This window comes from Cynocephalus volans, chromosome 3, assembly GCF_027409185.1.
Source record: "Cynocephalus volans isolate mCynVol1 chromosome 3, mCynVol1.pri, whole genome shotgun sequence".
Taxonomy (NCBI): Eukaryota; Metazoa; Chordata; class Mammalia; order Dermoptera; family Cynocephalidae; genus Cynocephalus; species Cynocephalus volans.
Window position 1 is genome coordinate 79,275,256 of NC_084462.1, and position 22,173 is coordinate 79,297,428.

Sequence of the window (22,173 nt, forward strand, 5' to 3'; positions counted from 1 at the left end):
TCTGTGCCTCAGTTTCCCATCATAAAATGGGATAATACCAGTACCTACATCATAGGCTTGTGAAATAATTAGAACAGCGCCTGGCATGCAGCAAGCTTTGTGTTTGTAAGAAGGGGAATGTGACCCATAGAAATACTGCTTACTATATAAAGGAAAGAGAAGGACAGCTTTTCTGAGATGCAGAGATCACATCCTTCACCCTAACCTACTCCCATTCCTTCTCCTCACACCCACTCTTCCGATCTTGCAGATATCCATTGACATCAATTCCATCTATAGCCAGCTACCTCTGCTTGCAAAGGAACCGGGAGGTTCTGAGGGGCTCTCTAGCCTTAAGTCGACTTTGTTGCCTTATCCCATTTAAATCCACATTCTCTGCTGAGGGAAATAAACCAATACAGTAAAGCTTGCTGATAGCTACTCCATCTGTATTATGGCACACAATGATGGCTGGAAGTTAAAGGTTTGATATATAGGTCTATTTTTTTATTGCCAGTCCCTGCCCCTGAAGAAAGTATTAAAATTTCCAGATGAGTAACCAAACAATAAATAGATGAGACAGTTGCTGTGAATATCTGATTTTTTTTGCATAATAATGAGATATTGCTGGATAATGCACTCTGCCATCCCCAGTTTGTCTAAATTATCATTTTGATTGGTCAAATGCATAAGAAAGATATACCAATAAAGTCGTGTCAAGTGTTCCATTGTAAATTGATGCAGGATGGAGGTTTCTTTAGGTTTGAGGTGAGGTGGGGGCAGGGAGAATTGACTCTTCAGTAAGTAACTTTCGGTAGATGTTTTCTTCAGCCAATTCATAATCGAAGGCATCTGAAATCCCAGCTTCTTCAGGGCCACATGCATAAACATGAGGTAGTTTGTGCCTTCTAAAGCTTTGAGTGTTGTTTTTGGAATTGAAAATAAGAGCCAAATTCAGAACAGAAGGGTTGTTCTAGGACGTCTGAGGTTTATTTTGTGTGGAGCATTTTCTCTTCATTTTGCCTCCCTAAGACATAACATCAGAGTGTTGATAGAACTTTTGAATCAGAAAGACCAATTCTTAGGAAACAAGATGTCAGTAAATCCAAATAGTTTTTTTTTCCACCTTTAAAGAAAGTGGAAGAAATCTACAAGTTCCAAATTGGGATAAAAACTAAAATTGCCCAAAGCAGTTTGACTCACAACTCCTCTTTCTTCTCGGTCATAAAACACTTGGGCTTAATAGGTTTAATAATTCATCCTGGATTTTATTTTTTAAATTTTTCTATTGCAGTGTTGAATGACCATTTTCATCCTTTGTTGTTATGTAAGTGTTCTATGGCCCTGCCCGTGAGCTCCTTGAGGATAGGAGCTACTTCTTGGCATGGCTTCTGTGCTCTGCAGGGCTTATAAACAGTCGGCACTCAAACAGAGCACAGGCCTAGACTCAGACAGTCTAGGATGTTAAACATGTTATCATGTTTTGAAATTTTTCAAAGTAATAACCAAGTATAGGACAGCGTGGTATTTATTGTAAATAAATATGGCAATCATTTATTAGGCACCAAGCACAGACCAAGCACCATAGAGACATTAGCTCATTTCCTATGTACACCTCAGCAAAGAGGAAAGGCTTACCCCCATTTTGCAGGGGAAGGAATCAAGTCTCCAAAACGCTTGGTAGTTGGGACACAGTCAGTAAGTGAACTTATATCTGACTCTGAGACTCTGCTCCCTTCACTAAATCACACATCTTTGCCATTATCATTGTTAAAATTATATTAATCCATCCTCTCTGGCCTCTTGGATATCTTGGTCAACCTGACACCCACCCTGACATGTGAGTGCTTTGCAGTTTGGCATCTAAGACGTCCCAGCCATGACAGCTGGGAACTGTCATCTTCAGAAATCCCACATATCCAAGGAGTGATTGGCAAAGTTGAGCTCGAGAGTCTTCTTGGAGTGACCAAACTGATTTCCTGGAAGTCAGCTTTTGAATGCGGAAGGCTGCATACTCTAGTAAATGGAAACTCTAATAAAAGGAAAAAAGCATGAAAGAAAAAGTGGAATTTTTTTGTTTTAAAAATAATATACCTGTGAAGAAATCCCTAAATGCATTTGAGGAGATATAATTTGAGCTTGTCTTAAAATCTATAAAAAATACAGTGTGGCAAGTTAAGCATTGAAGCGAGACCATTGCAACCTCAAAGGAAGAATGTTTTGTTGGATAGATTTGCTGTGATTAGTTTATTCTGAATTAATGACACTTTGAGAAGGAAAGGGATACAAAGTATGACCTAGACTAGGGATAAAGTCTTTCCTGTGTTAATGAAGTCACTATTGGAAATGACTACAAATATTGAAGATAATGGTTATTCTGACAGATACTATTTAGATTTCATTGCTTTAAATACCATGTATTGTATCTGTGCACTGCTCCCCCCAACCCTATCCCCACTCCCCATCCAGTGAGTTCCTTCAAAACATAGATTAAGAATTTTCCAGAGCTGAGCATAATATCGGACCAGAGTAAGTATATATAATTGTGGTATAATAAAAAACAAATATTTGGTTTTTGTCTTGGGTTCCTGGCACAGAGCTCCTAAAGCCCTTGGGATTTACTGTCTTTTGGATGCTAATGAAATGACTCATGACGAAAGGGGGTGTGGAAGGTAGCTAGATAGCATTGGGATACAGGCTGGTCACCAGAGAAACCAACCCAGTGATTAGAGGGTTAGAACTTTCAGCCCCACCTCCTGACCTCCAGGAAAGGGAGAGGGGCTAGAGATCTAGTTCAATCAAGAATGGCCAGTGATTTATTCAGTAGTGCCTTTGTGATAAAACCACTATAAAAACCTCTAATGGATGGGGTTCAGGGAGCTTCTTGGTTGATGAACACATTGATGAGAATGTGGCACATTCAGAGAGGGTGTGGAAGCTTTGCTCCCCCACCCCACCTGCAAATACCTTGCCTTGTGAATCTCTTCCATTTGGCTCTTCCTTTATAACAAACTGGTAAGTTGTTCCAGTGAATTATGAAACATGAGGTGGGGGTGGGAACCCCTGAATCTGTAGTCAGCCAGGAAGAAGCACAGGTAGGCTGGTGCTGAGTTTGGCCTAAAGCTTTCTTCATCGTGAACTGTAACCTAACATGATGTGCAAACAGACCAATCCACTCTTGTAACAAGTAGCCAAGTCTCAGCCAATCACAGGCAGCCAACTGTTCAAACCAGGTTCAAAGAGGGCAAACGCCCTGCTGTAACCAATCCAGCTGTTTCTGTACCTCACTTCTGTTTTCTGTACCTCACTTTCCTTTTTCTGTCTATAAATGTTATCTGACAGTATGGCAGCCCTGGAGTCTCTCTCAACCTATTCTGGTTCTGAGGGCTGCCTGATTCAGAAATCATTCTTTGCTCAATTAAACTCTCCTAAATTTAACTTGTCTTAAGTTTTTCTTTTAACACCAGGGACTCCATTTGTGGCTAGCATTTGAAGTGGGGCATTCTTGTGGGATTGAGTCCTTGACCTGTGGAGTCTGCACTAACTCTGGGTATTTATTGTCAGAGATGGTAATGGAAAACTGAAGAATTGGTTGTGGTTGTTGTTTGGGAAAGACTCAACATTTGACGTCAGAAAAAAAAAAAACAGATAGTTTTATGAACGAATGAATAAGTGAACAAATGAAATAATCTTTGTTTCTTGATGTATTTTAGTCACAAGTAAATGAAAACCTGGTTCAAACTGGCTTCAATACTGAAGGGAACTTACTGGCTCATGATACTTCAAAGTTCCAGGGCAAATCTTGATGTACATATGGTAGTGCTCTGTAGAGTGACTAATGATGTCCAAAAGACTATTTCTTTCTGTTTCTCCACTCTTCCTTCTGCAATGACAAGTGCATCTTAAGGTGGTTTCTCTGGGGTTCCTAAGATGAGAGCCAGCCACTTCCAGCTGGATGAATTCCTGCCAAATTTCTGAGAACCACTCTGATAGGACGAGCTAAGGTCACATGCCCATCTCTGATCAATTGCTGAGCCTAGGAATACCCTGACTGGCTTAGTATAGGTTACTTGGTAGAAGCAGCTTTTTTATTACTTCATGCAGTCTCAAACTAAAACTGGAAGTTTTGGGAACGGGAGAACAGATGCTGGGAAAGCAAGCAGCTAATCTTCATTCTACTTTGGATGTGCTAACTTGACCTAACAAGTAATGTGGTTCCTAAATTTATTCATTTGTTGTACTACTTTATCACAAAATATTTTAATCAGCCAATCCCTAGCAAATGCTATATCCAGCAGAAGTTGTGTCTTACCATAAACTTTGTAGTGTTTTACAAATTGGATCAAACCAATTATGTGTTTGATAGTACTTTGTAAACTATACAGCCAGTAAAAATACATGAGATGATCCTGTGAGCAACTAGAGAAATATTAGGACATCTTGAGAGTTGTCACAGGCTTTTACTATCTGTTGTGGATTGGATGTTCCCCCAAAACTCATTGAAGCTCGATCCCAATTCTAACAGTGTTAAGAAGGTAGGAAAACAGACCATGGCAATGTTGAAAGGTGTGGTCTTTAACAGGGGTTTCTATTGTGAGGACTGTGCTCTCAAGAATGGATTAATCCATTCATGGAGTAATAGGTTAATGGTTTAATGGGTTATCATAGGTATGGACTGATGGCTTTATGAGGAAAGCCCATGAAAATGCTCCTGCCATTCTCACCATGTAATGTTCTGTGTCACCGTGGGACTCCGTAGGGAGTCCCTACCAAGAAGAAGGACCTCACCAGATGCACACCCTCAGCGTTACACTTCCCGGCCTCCAAACGTAAGAAATTAATTTCATATATTTCAGGTGTTATCAGCAACAGAAAATGGACTAGTACACTATCTGATCCAAGTTCTGTAACAAACTTTGAATAAGTTTATTAACAGCCCCCAAATTCACGGTCAAATGGGTTACTTGATGAAAATCTAGACTTCATCTTGGGCTTTTGCCAGATTTGAGGCTCAATCACTACCCAATAAATGTAGATATGATAGTAAAAACCTCAAAAACCAATTCATACTCCAAGTTTTGAGCTCAGATGTTGGCAAACTTTTTTGTTAAAGAGCAAATAATAAATATTTTAGGCTTTGCAAGCTATGTGGTCTCTGTAGCCACTAAACTAACTCTGCTGTAGTAAATGCAAAACGGGCACAGACAATATATAAATGAATGAATGAATATGGCTGTATTCCAATAAAACTTTTTAAATGGACACTAAAATTTAAATTTCATATCATTTTCATGTATCATAAAATATTATTATTATTTTGATTTTTTTCAAGCATCAGAAATGTAAAAACTATTCTTGGCTCACAGGCCATACAAAAAACAGGTGGCAGGCTGGATTGGGCTCATGGGCTGTAATTCGCAAACTCCTGTTTTAGCTCAATGCTGCAAACCCATGAGGTTTGTGAAGAGATATAAAAATGGTATCGCCCAAACCAATAATCTGTGCATTCATGAAAAAAATCTCACCCTGCTTTGTATATAGGTTCCATAAGTTCAGTCATTATTTTTGTCCCTTTCACTCTGTTTTTGAAATCAACAAATGGTCCAAAATTCCTAGAATTTACACTTTTACCTTTAAAAGATTCAAACTTTTTGAAGAAACATGGGAGTAATTTCAGGTTACGACTAGACATCTTCAAGATTAGCCTGCATCTTTGTTGGAGCTGCTGTAAGCTCAACAAGGCCTTACCTAAACTCAACATTTTTGTCCCAAAGCTTGCTCTTCACCGTCCCTATTTTCCACATTTCCTCCCACTTGCTCTTCATCATCCCTATTTCCATCGATGGCAGGCACCTCATGTCTAGTTATCTAGGCTTGAATCTTTAGAGTCATTGTATTGTGAGCATTCCAAAGGAAACCTGCTCAGTCTAAGGAATTCAGTATCAGGGGCCTGCCTCCTGGGTCCTAGGGATGAGACATGGACCATACGTGGCCAATAAGAGTACTATATCTCCTCAGCTACAGTGATGATCCAAAGCGAAAGAATCAGATGCCTCCCTGTGACTTTTGCTAAACCTTTCAGGTTGAGTTGGGTCTCTGTCACTTGCAACCCAAGGAGTCCTGACTAATTGAATTGACATTCACCTCTTTTGATTCTTATCTCTACTGCCCAGCACCTCCTCTCCTACTATCTAGTTAGTCATCATGTCCTCTAATTTATGGGATATGTCTTTCAGATCCATCCCTTTCTTTGTATTCTTAATTACTTTACCATCACCTCCTCACATTTTTCATAGTAGCCTCAATGGTATTCCATTCAATAAATATTTGTTGAAGGAAATACTATATGTTACAATGGGAGTGAAACAGACTGGCAAAAGTTCTGGATTTAGAGTCAGGTAGAATGTGGGTTTGAATCTCATTCAGGTGTGTATCAGAAAACTTACCAACTCCTTTAGACATTAGTATCCCCATTTGTATAATAAGGATTATCTCATAGGGTTGATGTGAGGATTAAAGGAGAATAACATATGTGAATCAAACAGCACAAATACACAGTGGGTGTCTGAGAAATGAGGATTATTAGTACTGAGTGACAGCAACTATAAAAGACTCAACTCTCATCCTTGAAGAGCATTCAGGTGTCCTTCCCATGGGCTTTGCTCCCCTCTTATCCATCTTGCTCATCACTTCTTGTCCTCCTGCTCAGAGAGGCCATTTCAATGAGCAGACTCATTGCTCATAAATCTCCTAAGGTCTCCACTTGCTCCATAGACTCTTCACTCTGGCCTTCAGAACCTTCCGTCTTCTATCTCCACCCAATCTGACTTCCTTTTAGTCTCCACCATGAGGCCTTTTTTCCACCAGGTGGCTTCTTCACTGTCTGCCAGATATGCCACCCAAAGTCCTTCTGCTAGTGAACTTGACTTTGAGCTATTACCTTCACCATTCCTAAACTCCAAATGCTCTCAAGGCCTTCTGTTCCTCTTTTTTCACCTTTTCCTTCCCAGAATTTTCACAGAACCTGTTCTCTCATTCAGGTGTGTCTTCTGTAATAGATGGTAAGTTCCTGGACATCAGGGTTTGTTGGGTGTATATTTTCCACCATTTCCTCCATTGCCCAGCTCTTAGCATAGTGGAGTGTCCATGCTCAGCATTCACGAGTTGAGTAAAGGAAGACAGACTTTCACAGAGCAGATGGATTAAGTGACCCAGAATCATAAACACTCTATTACTCAAGATTCAGTCTGGAAAACAAATCACACTCATATTTCAAATAGAGGAAACTTAATACAGAGAACTGTTATACTGATATCAATAGGCTTAGAGCACAAAAAGGGAATACTGAGAAAACACCAACGTAGTAACTGCAGGAAGCAGCTACCAACCCTGGGACTGCAGAGCAGAAAGGTAGAGGTTGGAAAAGGCAGAGCCTTGGAGTGTGCAGAAGGAGCCCTAGAGAGCTGAGACCCAGACCTGCGGAGGGGTGCTGCCCAGCCGATGATGGTGCCTCTGGGGGTCAGCAGAGGGCCCCAAGGAGCTGGTACTCAGACCTTTGCTGGCACACCTGAGGAGGCATGGTAAGTCAGTGCCACTGTGGGAAGGAAGGCGACAAGAACAGCAAAAAGAGAGGGAGGTTTCTCCTCCCCTCCTTTCACCTTCCAACATTCCTCTAGCACTTCCTGTTCGCAGATACTCACAGGAAGTCACCTGGCAAAGGAGTTTGGAAAATAAACTTTGCAGACAAAGTATGGAGAGGTGAATTTGGACCTGAGAGAGGATTGGTAAATAATCCGTTCACATTTCTAATATGTCTCACTTATTAGATGAGGAATCTAAGTCTCAGAGAGCCTCAGTGACTCGCTGGATGGATGCCCCCTCTTTGAATCATTGATTCCATGATCCTAATCCACCCCTTTAGAAATAGTGCTGCCATTTTTATTTTAGGAGGTGACAGTACCCATACTGGATAAATTGTAAGAATATCTTCCTATTTCTCTTCTTCTTTTTGGCCGTTTTGTGCTGATTTATGGCATGTAGTATTTTCCATATAGGGCTACACATATCACTTTGAACTATTAGGGGGAAAAATGGCTACTGCCTTACCAAGTTTACTGGTTCCAAGAACAGAATACTTTTATAAGGTTCAAGGAGGGTCGTGTGCGTCAGCCTACCCAAGAACATATGAATTTCCAGTTGCCACCAAGTTGCTGGGGGTAAAAGTGCCTCAATATCCCTCTGAAAAACAGGCAAAACAACTTTGCAGGAAAAACCATCATAGAAAACTTCTACTTCAAAGTGGTAGCTGATTTTATTTTCTTTTTTCTGTAAGAAAGTTGTAAATAAAGACAAACAAGAACACTGGAGTATCCAAAAGCATCTTCTTCCAGTGTCCCTGTGCCATCCACTGAGTCCCAGGGAGTATGGACATTCATGGACACCAAGCCCAGTGGACTGGTGGTTGATTGGCCTGAGCACTGCACGAATGAGCATTTTGAAATTCAGGTGGAAATAGAGAAGAATAAGGGAGAAAAATATAAAAGAGACTGCAGTCACTGCAGTTGGATCCATCTTTCAAGATGGAGTGGACAGAATGACTCTAGTGACTAAGCATGGCCATTTGAGTAGTAGCCTAGGATCTCTTGTAGTGGAGGGTGCAAAAAAGACCAGAAATGCTGGGTATAAATCTTTATTCAACAAGTTCAACCACTAAACCAGGGTGAGACAAACAAGAAGCTTCACCAGCGTTATTCCAGCCCAAACACACACACCAAAGCAGAACTCTGTTAGGGAAAGGTTGAGAGACTTTCCAAACACAGCAAACTGAAAGCCCATTATCTGAGTATGAAGCATGAACTGTTTCCTCAGGAATCACTTACGGCTGAGGTTGATGGTCAAAAGGGAGGTCAGAGCTGGACAGTAAATACAAAGACATAGAGCCTACTTAAAATGCACACTTATAAAAATATACACATGCCAGCCTCCTGGGAGTTGGATTGAAAAAGATTTGTGAGTACCCAAGCATACTTTAGAAACTCCACTAAAGAAATTTGAGCATTAAGAGAAAATGCCAAATACTGATGCCTTCAATATTTGGTTCTATCAACAACAAACAAAATTATATTTACTGAGATAAAAAGTTACATCAACCCGATCCTTCCTTCCTTCCTTCCCTTCCTTCTTTTCTTTTTAAAATCACATCTAAAGTGCAGAAATAGTACTTCTTCCCCCTTCTCATTTATGTTATGATGTGACAGAGGCTGTCAGAGAAGAAAAAGACTCACAGTTTGGAAATTTTTTCTAACTACAAGAACACATCCCTGCTTGGATTTCATATTGGCTTCCCTCAATCCCAGGAGATTTGAGTTAATCGTGCATGGATCCAGGTTGGTTGATATACCCTGAGGTCCATTTTTTGTGGGGGAGGTGGGTGAAGGGGGGAGTGTTCCACTGTGACTTTTTTATTATGTGATCTGAGATCAAAGATCAAAAATTGCTATGAGCTAGAATAGAGGGGTATCTTTGGTTCTCTTGAAGTTTTTCCCCCCACATAAGTTAAATAGAAGGCAAGTTAGGAAGAAACTGCAGTTTAGTCTGGGGAGGGTAAGAGCAGTAACGAAAGAGTGATTTAGACTGGCAGCTGCAAATATCGTTGTGTTTCTGATACCAGCAGGGGGTATCCCTACTTCTCCCCCTGTAGATCTTAATGAGCTTGCTGTAGCTCTTGAGTCTTAGACAGTGTATGAGCTACTGCCTTCAGTAACAAATATATCCTTATATTAAACCAATTTTTATTGAGAACCATTGGGCATCGATACCACTAACTAGCTAGGTAACCTTGGGCAAGTTAGCTAAATGCCCTATACTTCAGTATTCCCATCTGTAAAATGGGTGTAATGAAAAGTACCTACCTCATAAAGTTGTCATTAGGATTAAATGAGTTAATATTTTTAACGAACTTAGAACAATATCTGGCACGTGGTAAAAGCTACATGGGCATTTTGTTGTTGTTGTTTTAAGTGGCAGGGAAGTAGCCAGATGCCTTCATGCATTGGGGGTGGGGTAGAGGTAGAAATCAATGGTGAGTACCAAAAGGCTGGGCCAATGCCATTCGTTAGTGGAAAAAAGAAGACTGACCTTGCCCCAATTTTTGCGCTGACTGTCTCTATGTGCCTGGCCGCCACACTGTTTTCTTTCATTTCTTTTCATCAATCTTAATAACAGGTTGTCAACATGCTACCTTAAAAAATCTATGAAAAGACTCACTTTGGGAGAATGTGCAAAAAGGAGGAACCATTTCCCTTGCCCCCACCCCATTCACTGCCAAGTTACTTCTGTATCACGGGGGTGGGGACAGGAGAGCAGGAAGTGAAAATCTGGGGGCTTAATAAATGGATGGCATAAAAAACAGACCTTCCCTCTGCAGGTCTGCAGTCTATCTAAGAGCTTAAGACTGAATTTCTCTTGAGCAAGAGAATTTCTAACAACCATTTCTAATTTTCTATTTCTCTGTCATAAACAGGAACGGTAACTTAACTTTGCATGATGCATTTTAATCCACTTTGCTCTACTTGAGCATTGAGACAAGACTTTGTGGGACCACTTGTCTTTCCCACATGAGAGATAGGTAACTGACAGCTGAGGAAAATTGCTTAGAGCAATTTAGCGAAATGGTGATAAAACTGAGACTCAAATTCAGGTCTTCTGACCAAGGCGTTTTCTTGGAAGACCTTGTTTGTGATGTTTGTGACAGGAGATGCTTAGTAACATTTTCTAAAAGGAATTGAATAATACTGAATTGGATTGGCTTGATGTGTGGCGAGATGCCGTGGAAGACCTTTATAAAGAACCAAACTATCAGAAACCATCCAGCTTCTCCTCTTCCTCTCAGTCTTCCCTTTTCCCTCCTCTTACATGTCTCCTCTCTGTGTTAAGGGATCAGCTCAGGGGAGGGTGGTTGGGGTAGTTGGGAGACTATGAAAAAGCAGTTGTCCACCAATTACTTTGGTTTCATGACTTTTTTTCCTTCACCAAAAAATATTGATTCTAATTCAGGAGAATGATTTCAATCTTAGCCACCAGTTCTGGCACTTTTTCTGGGGTGGGCAGTATGCTTATCCTGCTTTCTGTGTCTATTCCAACCAACAAGCACCTGACAGGTGCCCGTGTCCCACTTCACACTTCATTAAGACACTTTATTAAAAACAAATAAGATCTCAAGAACCTGGAACGGGGGAAGTCAGACATAAAAGTGTCAAATAAGAAAAGACAAAACAAAATGCTTTAAGGAGACAAAATCTGAAGCTCAGATTCCTTGTCCCTTTTGCAATCTTCTTCTCCCCAATCTCCAATCATGAGATTAAGCCATCGCAAAGCAGCTGAAGAAATAAAATAGTCAATATCTGCTGTGGGCCTGGACCCCTTAGACTGGAGGCAGCCTGTCTGGAAGACTATTTGTGTTCAGTTTTTGCGAAGGTGTCAGAGACTTAAGAAATGATTCTAATTCAGGGTGGATTTCTTTGTCTTTCGATCTGGGATTGAGCAATGACCATTTCCTCTACTTACACAAAATACCCAACCCCCCCTACTTAAAAAGATACAGCTGGCCATGCTGCATGAACTGCCTTAAAATCATGTGCACCCACATTATCAGATAAAGCTGTCATTTTGACAATTTCAATACTTTCACGATTTTTGATTTTTACTCGCATTTTTCTGGCACCTGTGGTAGGATTGAACTTTTGTTTTACTTTCCCGTCCTGACTCTGGTGTTGTTAAATTATTGTGTTGCAGATAAAGAAATATATCAGAGAGATTCACCAAGTGAGTAAAGTAAAAGAATTGGTTTACCTGAACTTTCTTAGGACCTTTCCAACTCTAACATTCAGTATCTTATGATTGTAAGTAGAGGCAATGTTGCTCTGGGTCCTTGGGTGCAGGGCGGATAGCAATGGAAATATAAGAGCCAAAGCTGAAATCCTAAATTAAGTCACATTCTTCAGTTTACAGGAAGCTGTTAGGGAATTTAACATGCCAACGCTAATGTATTTAATGTAACTGCAACAGTCTTTGTATTAGCACAAACAAACAACAAACAAAACCTGAAAATATCTTAAATGCTCCAACCAGGAGAATTCACTCAGTGGCATACTATACAACCATTAAAATCAATATTTATAAAAGCCATGTAGCTATGTGGGAAGATGTTTATGATATAATGCTGGATAAAAGCAAGATGTAAAAATGTATTATACTGATTATAACTATGGAAAATATTAAAAGGAGAAATGATTTGCCTTTACATACACATAGGAAATGTATATATAAACCATTTCTGTAATGTAGTATTTTTACAGTAAAAGCCAAATTTCTAAATGAAATAGAATAGAATGAAACCAATTATATATTTAGAAATCAATGTAAATCTCTCTGTAAACTGCACTATTTCTAATTGCAGTGAAATTCCAAGTAAATATTTTATATGATTTATTCAGCATCTGTCATTTTAAGAATTGGATAATGTTTGACTACACGGCAAAGAATAATTAGCAATATAATTAATTAAATTGTTTATAACTATGTCAAAATTAATCATTTTCATTTTTAAATTTTATGCAAGGGGTTCTTTTTTTTTTTTTTTAAATTAAAGCCAATAGCATCCCCAAATAAATTTAAATGCATTTCCCATGTTTTAATTTTGCAGACTTAGAACAACCAGTAGAAACCTAGTCTTAGTCAACACTCTCTTTTACTGACACCTGCAACAAAGGCCTAGCGTTTTACCTAAGCTAAGCCAACAGGACTATTTTTAGAACTCCCAATCATTTAGCCATCAATTGCTCTTCTGTGTTGGAGACAGGAATCACTGCATATACATCACCTGGACTAGTCTGATAGTCAGAAAATTTTATCCTTACCTGCTCTCCTCCCTTACTCTCCCCTGCCTTTTTCCTATCCACCAACACACAACACAGGAGTGAGAACTGTTACCATCTTCTAGGCAGTCACATAAATATTTGATTCAGTCTGACTAATCCATTGAACATGGGAGAGTTGGGTAGTCATTTGTCAGTTTTTCTCCAATATGAAATCATGCCAGGAATCTTGAGACAAACCATAGCTGACATAAATATCATGGCACTCAGGGTAATGTGAACTTGTCAATGATCATATTATTGTTATGCGTAGACTTTCAGTTTATCAAACATATGTAAATAAATAAAATATGCTTTGGTATTTCCAAGCGAGCCAGAAATTTGCAGCTCTGATTTGACTGTAGCAGGGCTAGTGGGGGAGTTTTTCTGTTGTGTGAACCATTCTCAGCTGTAATGTCTCTCCAAGGAGCTGCTCTAATTAATGCAAAACACTCTAGATACTACTTAATAAATACTAAGCTTCTTCTAAGTGGCACAAAATTAAGATCCTTTATTAAACAATTTCTCTATATGCTACTATATGCTGGAATCATCAGACCAACACATTGTACTTCAAGAAGAAAGAAATCGGAAGCAAAAGCAGAGTTTGGAAACAATTATTTCTGCAAACCAACAACTCTTTCTGTACTGTATACCTTAGTAAACCCAGTTAACAGGGAACACTCTGGGGAAGAAATTAACTGAGTAAATAAAAATACACAGGCTGTAAAGCATGAATTAAAATCACAATGTCTCCAAACAACGGATACTTAAAGAATGCTTTTTATCTTGAGCTTAATCTGCTCTAATTAATGCTGCGAGAGTTTGTTCCTTCAAAAGCTTGCAACTGATTTGACATCAGTTATTTGCAGACACAGGCAAAAGGAGGCTGCCCCCAAAGAAGAACCCTTTGTGCGAATGTTCTTGAAGATGTCCTGAAAGGAAAATCTTCCCCAAACGGTTTTATTTAGTCAACTCCAATTTTTCATGGATAATTTCTGATTAGTCTATTGTAATTCTGGTGAATCTGATAATTTATGGTTATAAAACAACCAACTATTTCTTCAACATCCTTTTTGTATCTAGGTCTGAGCCACTTCCCCTTTCCCCTCTTGTCCCCAGCTCCAGGCACCCATCCCAAGCATTAAAATGAAGAATAGCGTCAAATATGACCTTATAAATCTTGAAGCTCATATACCTGGAAATAGTACCACACAAAACTTTAAAATACAATAGAAAATCCTCCAAATACCTTGTCGAACAGATCAGATCTCATTTAGATTCCAAATTTGAGAAAAATTGGTTCATTCCTCTGCAATCGTACCTCAGAAGCTAAGTCTGCTTCTTAACTTTTTCATACTCTGTCTCTAGAAGCAGCTCTAGTCACTATAAGCTTTCTAAGGTGTTGACACATAAAAGTCTATAAAAGTTCACCAAAGCAAAAATGTCAACCATCGAAGACACAGAACAGAAATATCCTCACAAGATTATCTCAATTACCCTGAGACATGTGGTTTGTTTTTTCCTTCTGGGGATGGAAGATGAAAATGCAAAAGAATTCTGACTTGCAAAGTCTAACCAAAGAGTATCTCCTCTTCTGATTTTAAAATAACATGTCTGACCATCACAATGCTCCAGTAGTGTAACTAGCAGAAAGTGGGATGGAGGCATGTGTGTTTGGGCTGCCTTTGGATTTCTGATGGTGGTGGTGGGGAGTGGGGGACAGAAGAGGAGGGAGACAAACTGAGAGATTGAGAGAGACAGAGGCTAGAGAAACATAGCAGGTGAGGTTGAAAGCTCAACTTTCAAGTTTGTTGTGACATCAATGACCAGAAATTAGTTGAAAGAAGAAAAATTGGTGACCCTTATGTGATTCTGGTCTTTGAAAACAAGCTGTTTGTGTAATCCAAGCCAAACAAGGAGGCAGGAGACTTGGAGATGTGTAGATATAATGATTATATTGATGTAGATAAAGATTTGTTTAAGTCAAACTTACTATCTCAGACCTGAGTGTTAGTTGATCACCAAGAGTTCCTTGGGAATCCTGAGTTCCACATTGCCTGCCCCTGCTCACTTTCTTCCCCTCCCCCATCTTTTTCAGAAGCCAGAGGATGCCTGCTGCATCTTGCACTGTAGTGCAAACACATCCCCGTAAAGAGAGAGGAAGATAAAATGAATTTAAATTCCAAAGGGGTTCCAGTGCCGGTTTCCTAGTCCCCGAGTCAGCAATGTGTTTGTGAAAATTCAGCCTTTTTGTCTCCCAGTAAAAAGAAGCTAAATCTACATCGGTGGCCTAGTCTCGGGTTGCTATTCTTTGCATTTTCTATTCGAGTGAATGAGAGTGAATGAAGTGGCCGGGACCCTTCATTTGATCTACTCAATTGCATAAAGTGACAGAATTCTAATATATTTGTTTAATGCTCTTCAATGGGCTTTCACTTTTTTGCTTGCAAATGAAGCATCCGTGGGCAAAGTTTCGTCCCCCTTTAACACTGGGACATATTTCATAACTCAGGCCGTGGTTTGAAGTGATCTTGAGAGGAGTTTTAGACTCAAAAAGTAGAAAATAAAGAAACAGATGTGAAGTTATTGTAAATTCCTAGAGTGGGCTCTGGGGCTATTGTGCCCCCACGGCAGGCGGTCCAGGGGCTGCGCCTTTCATGCTGTAATTGAAACATATTAATTAGATAATTTGTTGTTAGTTTAAACGAAACAAATGCATCCCTTTTGAGGCTTCACAGCCGGTGGGTTGGATTGTTTTTGTTTTGTTTTTGTTTGTGTGTCTCTGTGCATATGTAGCTTTTAGGGGGGAAAAATTAATTGACATTTGTATGAAGAATTTAAGAACATATCCTGATCTTTTTCATTTCTTAACTGAATACCTTTTACAGAGGGAGTTTTTATTTGTGAAAGTATAAGCTGTTTCTCACCCCAACACTCTGTACCCCACCCCCAGCCTTGCATAAACTAATGTAAAACCTACTGTCTGCAGCACTTGCCTGGACTCCCTTCCTCCCACCCTCCAACCTCACTTGAGCACCTGGCCAGATTCATGCTTCCAAGACACTCAGTGTTCTCATCCATTTAAAGGAATTAAACACACTGCTGTAATATTTAAATCATTCTGAGGATCATTTGCTAGCACCACTCCTTCAAGTCTTCAGGCCTCTCAAAACCCCCAAGTCAGGCAGCAGGAGCAAGGGAGAACTTCTGCAGCTTTTCTCTTGAGAAAGTGCACAAAACTCATCCAGGGAAAGCATTTCCTCAAAACACAGAGAAAGCTGTTTAAAAGACAGTCGATACAGAATCATGTTAAAAAACAAAAGTGGCAGAATAGACAAGTTTCCAAATCCAAAGTCTACATTTAAATACGCAATACTGCCTGAATTTACAAAATAGAAGATGATATAACTTACCTTGGTTCTCAGGATAAGACCCATGCACACACCTTCCTACTGCATGCTATTGTCTCTTCCAGTTCTATTTTAAAGCTGTGTGTATTGCCTTTGGACTTGAGCCAGGTGAGAAGATTTAACATGACAAAGAACCATTGAAGGTATCATAGTTATAAACTTCCTTAGTTTGTGGGGCATTTCAGCTATTCCGGGTTTAAATCTCAAAGCTGGAGGGTGGAAGGCAGGGATGAGTGGGATGGAGGCATGTGTGTTTGGGCTGCCTTTGGATTTCTGATCAAGCTCAAAATATCATCAATGGGTTTTTTTTTTTTACTTTATTCATTCAACTTGTGTGAGAAAAGATGGCTGCAATTGTGAAAGGAGGGCTCACAATGCCCAAGTTATTTCATTCTTTGCGATACACCATGACGAACTTACTAGCTGAAAAGAGCATTTTCAAATACTAAGTTGAAATCTCTCTTTTGCTAAAAATCAGAAATAGGATCTTATCTTATTTGCCTCTATGTATTAAATGTATATATGTACATATCACTTATCTGAATTCTAGTGCCTTTTATAGAAGGAATATTTTACCTAAGCTGATGATTTATAAAATGTTTGAGGCCCATGTTAGTCCTTTATACGTCCTTCATTCCTAGTTCAAATTCAGTGTTACCAAATTTGATGAGATTAGAATATTCCAGAAATGGCTTTAATTTTGTTTTTCAGGAAACTGTAAAATTGTATTTGATTTTTAAAATGTAGATGATTTCTTGTCCAGAACAAAGTTTCAAGAGTTTCCTAGCTCAGGGTGGATAAGTTTTCCAGGCTTTCTTTAGCTGATCTTGTTGATATAATTGTGAATTGGGCTTGATGAATGAGTTTAGTTGTCCCCTGTCTCACGAGCTTTAGTAGCTTCATGCATTTTAATCAGTCCAATGATTCATTTATTTTCTACCTTTTTTTTTTTTTTGACTGTGTGTGGGATCCTTCCTTTAAAAAAAAGAATGGTCACAACAGGATTAATTACCCTTTGCATTAATCCTAAATTGTTTTCCACATAGCCCTCTAAATATATAAGGGTGGCAGGTGCTAAGGATCTCCTTTTGGAGGATAGTGATCATGGTTTATATGTGGTTTTCTCTGTGCTGCAGAAGGGTCTCTTGTTTAATCATTTTACACAGTAAAGTGTTAATCACCATTTAAGTTTCTCTTTGTCTTGTAACTTCATTAGTTGAATACACACCTCACTCTGGAAATATTGTGACCCCTTCAATAAAGTGTCAATTAGCATTGAGTCATAAATTCTTGGCAAATTTTAATTCTCTGAAAAAATCTGGAGAAAAGCAAGTGCTTAGAGTCAGACATTAAAAGTAACTTCATTCACATCTTTAAAATAAATGTGTCAAGCATTATTTTCCCACATGAAGGAGTGAAAGAAATCTGTTCAATTCTAAGTAGACAGGTTTCTTGACATGTAAGATAAACCTTTAGGTATTTTCTAAGAGAGAAAGTTTCAACAACTGCAATAATTTAAAGGAGCAAGGTAATGAATATTCACTCCAAATAAGATGCATTAGAATATTAGCGTTGACTAAGCAAGTCTGATTTTACTTCTTGAATCTCTACATCACCTCTACCTGATTTCCACATAAGCCTTATATTTATATAAATGCTATATATTTCATAAAATCTATATTTTAAGATAAGCGAAGATACATATAAAGTACTCTGTTTTTTCAATAACAGTTTTTCTTTCGGCACTATACCTGTGCACCTGATCTGTAATAGAAACAGTTTGTTTCCTCTTTTCCTGTACAGAAATACCTTCAAAAGTCCATCTGAATAATTTCTCCCACAATCTACAAGTGCACAAGAGGAGCTTTGACTGTCTTCACAATAAGGTATGAAAAAGGCAAACTACTCAGACAATATATTGCAGAAAGCATGCTTAGGGAGGCACTGCGTCCATCTTTTGGAAAGTTGTTGTTTGTAGCAACTCTTCAAAAACACGCAAAACCAAAATTTGAATTTACATATTTTAATGAGAAAATATTATTTGGACTAGGTCATAATTTAATGTAGACCCCTTTTTAAAATTGTTTGTCTTAAAACAGGCATGCTGGGAACAAGAACACCAATATTTAAAATTCCATGCTAATTCTGTACAGAGAGGGAGAAAAATTAAAGGTAAAAATTTTACAGCTCTGATGACACTACAACTTTTTTTTAACTTAAGCAGGTCACACCAGAACAACAGTTCGTCTGCCAGCAAATTACCTAAGACTCTAAAGAAATACAGCAAACAAAAGTGCATTTTACACAGTGTATAATCATTCCTATTCACAAGTATTTACATCTCTTTGCAGCCCTTTAGCTTCTTGAAAAAGTTCTTGTAGCAAACAAAGACTTGTCCGTGGGAGAACTACCCAGTGACATCCCCTTCAGGTTACCAGTCAGCTTATCCAGGTTCTTCCAGTGTTGCCCTTGGTGCTTTCTCAGTTTGGGCTTATTTCATTTCCTTTTTCTTTCTTTCTTTCTTTTTCAAACTATAAAATAAATAGCTAAAAAGTTCTCTAAGTAATCGGAAAGTTAACATCCCAATTAGCTTTCTCACTCCCCTTTCCCTCCCCCAAACCTGGCCAGAAATGAAGAGTAAACATTCACATTACAACAGGTACTTGTAAAGTGGGCTTTGCCCGCTCGCCCGCTTAGCAAGACAGATTCAAGTTCACTGTTTACATTTTACCGAGCGCTCTGTAAACAATACAAGGTTACTTTTAGTTTTGTTTTGCTTGTGTTCAGGACAAGCGACCCCTTCTCAGCTTGGCAGCCTCTCCCCTAACTCCCAGCTCCTGGAGCCTCTGGCAGGAAACAAAACCCAAAACAAACAAACAAAAATCTCCGCAGAAGCCCGGGAGGCAGGGCCGCAACCCGGAGAAGCTGTGGTCCGCCCAGCACCGGCCGGATGGGCGGAGGCGAGTGGGATGGAAAGATTAGTGGCTCCTTTTCGCAGCAGATTTCCAAGACGTAAAGAGATCCGGCCCTCCGCTGTGCGGCTGCAACCCTCCGGCGGGGATCTGTTCCAGGAAACCAATGAGGCGGTTTCTCTAGTCTTGGAACTGCGCAGAGTCAAGAGCTCCACCGGTCCTGGCAGAGGGCAGATGCGCTTTTCTGCGCGAAGGCGAGCGGCAGGATTTTCCCCGCCTGTTAAATGGAAGGGGGTTTCGGGGTCCCAGGGAGAGGGCGGCTTGGCACAGGTAGCCCTTGCCTTCGCCTGTCGTGGGGGCCAGGACAACTCCCACGCGCCTCCCGGCCCATCTGCAAGTTTGTGTTTTGTCTCCAGGGTCCAAAACAAAGTTGTCTTGGGGGACAGGGGGTTGGCCGAGGGGGAAATGGACAAGTTAGGGTGGCGATCCCAGGTCTGGTGGGGGTCAGGACTGGGAGCCGGGGAAGGCGAGTGAGGTGCTGGGGAGGGGAAGGAAAGGGGGCGCCGGCTTCTGCGGGTCAGTGCACTGCCACCGAGTGCAAGGCGGAGGCCGGGCTGGTGAGCGTCTCGCTTGGGGTGGCGGGGCTGCTTTGGCTGGTGGCTGTTTGCGAGGACGTGGGGCTGAGCGAGGGCGGTGAGTTCGAGAGCAAGGTGGGGATGGGCGCGGGCAGCGCGGGCAGCGCGGGCACGGCGGCCGGCGTGGGCTTGATGGGCACAGGGATGGCGGGCAGCGTCTGGCCCGCCGCATGGCACAGCGGCTTCAGCGGCACTCCGTAGGCGCTGTAGTCGCCACTCGTCATGGAAATAGGGGTGGCCGAGTCGATCATGCCAGCGGAGCCGTACACGTGTGGCCAGCCGGTGCCCAGCGAGCTGCCCATGCTAGTCAACTGGTTGGGGAGCGGGTAGGCAGCGGGCACGGGCTGCATGGCAGAGAAGGCCAGCCCCCCAGGCATCTTGTATTCCCGCGCGATGATGTTCTCGATGGCGAAGGGGTGCTTGAAGCCTGAGGGCTGCGCCACGCCGCCCAGGTTGTAGGCGGCGGTGGGCATCTGCGGCAGGTGCGTGCCCGAGGCGGCAAGCGCGCTGAGCCGCAGCTTGGCCTGCTGCTGCAGGTACTGCGCCGCGTCGGCGGGCTTGCTGGGCGCCAGGTGGTCGGACTTGAGCACCTTGAAGCGTTTGCGGCGCCGCAGGAAGCTGCCGTTCTCGAACATGTCCCCGCAGCTGGGGTGCAGCGCCCAGAAGCTGCCCTTGCCCGGTTGGTCGGGCCGCCGCGGGATTTTGATGAAGCAGTCGTTGAAGGAGAGGTTGTGGCGCAGGCTGTTCTGCCAGCGTTGTGTGTTCTCCCGGTAGTAGGGGAAGCGGTCCATGATGAACTTGTAGATCTCGCTCAGCGGCAGCATCTTCTCGGGCGAGCTCTGGATGGCCATGGCGGTCAGCGAGATGTAAGAGTAGGGTGGCTTCTGGTCGCTGTACGTGTTGCGGCCGGGCCGAGGCATCTTCTTGCTCGCCCTCTTCTCGCTCTGGGTCCGCGCGGGCCGGCAGACTGCTCGGATCTGGGAAGGGGAGAGGTAATGGGAAGGGGGGGTCGCATGGATGCACAGAGACACCGAGAGGTCAAGCAGGCCGAGGAACACACTTCGGGGGTGGGGGTTAGGGGCTGCGCAGGGCTGGATCAGCCGGCTCCCTGGTGTTCTTTCGCCAGCAACTTTCTTTCCCCGAGCGGGACCCAGGCAGGGGGCGCGGGACGGGAAGCCGGCGACCCGAGCGAGGGGAGCAGGGAAGTAAGTCGGACCTGGAGCCAGGACGGGGGGCAGGGACGGAACCGAGAGATGCTCACCTTAAAGTTGCTCCAAGTTGCACGTCCGCATCCGGGATGCCGCCGCTGCTTGCCGCGTTGCTCCGGGCGCGCAGTCCGGGAGCAGCGTCCCGGCTCGGTCGCACTCCGCGCGAGCCCGGGTCCCTGAGCTCAGCCCCGCAGCGCCCTGCGCCGCCCAGTCCGCGGCGCTCCTGGCCGTGCGTCCCGCGCGGGCTGCCGGGCTCGGCTGCGGAGTCCCGGCGCGGGCGGTAGCAGCGCTGGCCTCGGTGATCTGGGGGGCGCTGCTGTGGGCTCCGCGGCACCGCTGAGCTAGGTGGCTGCCTCCATGTCCTCCCTCGAACCATCTGATAGTTTTAAGCGGTGACAGGAGCAGAAAAGACCCCTGTAGCGGCGCTTCATTAATGTGCCACTTCTTAGCTATCATATGACAATCGCCTTGGGAGGAGGAGGAAGAGGAGGGGGAGTGGGGACTGCAGAGGGAGGGGACTGAGCGAGAGGGGAGAGCCTGGCTAGCTCTGGTTTCTTTCACACCTATTTACATGGACACCTTGGCCAATAGGAATCACTTGCCGCACAAGACTGGGCGAGGGGGAAGAGTTTCGAGCACTGGCGGGGAGCGGGACGAGCGGGCCGGTGTGCGCCGAGTGAAGGTATGCGGAGGCGGCGGCCGCGGAGCAGGGAGCCAGGCGACCACTCACGTTCACAGACGGAGCTGCCGCGCAGACGATGTTTGACATGGAAGTTGCTTGGCTGGGGTATTCTGTTTCTTCTGCATTGTATCGGGTTTGTATTGTTAGCTAACTTCAGGCACGGCTTTCCCTGAAGCCGACCCTTTTCCTGCGATTGGCACTACCCGGGGTTGGTTGCACGGGTTAGTATAATGAAAACAAACCCTTCCTCTCAGTCCTCCGTGAGGAAGGTCCAAGTTTGATTTGACATTCCTAGGCTGCTGCTTCAGCTCTGCACAATTGGGTGTGTAGCTTTAAAAAAGTGATGGGGTTTTAAAAATACTTACAAAATGTAATCGTAAAGCCTTGTGTAACAGCCCATTTTGAATCTAAATTGGCTAAATTAGAAAAA

At 42.3% G+C, this 22,173-nt stretch overlaps 1 protein-coding gene across 1 annotated transcript; it reads right to left on the reverse strand.

The window, feature by feature from the left end:
- Positions 1 to 19,795: 19,795 nt before the first annotated feature.
- FOXB1 (forkhead box B1) lies at positions 19,796 to 20,773 on the reverse strand. The gene has a single exon (XM_063088392.1). The coding sequence runs from the start codon at positions 20,771 to 20,773 to the stop codon at positions 19,796 to 19,798; it is 978 nt and encodes a 325-aa protein (XP_062944462.1).
- Positions 20,774 to 22,173: the final 1,400 nt, after the last annotated feature.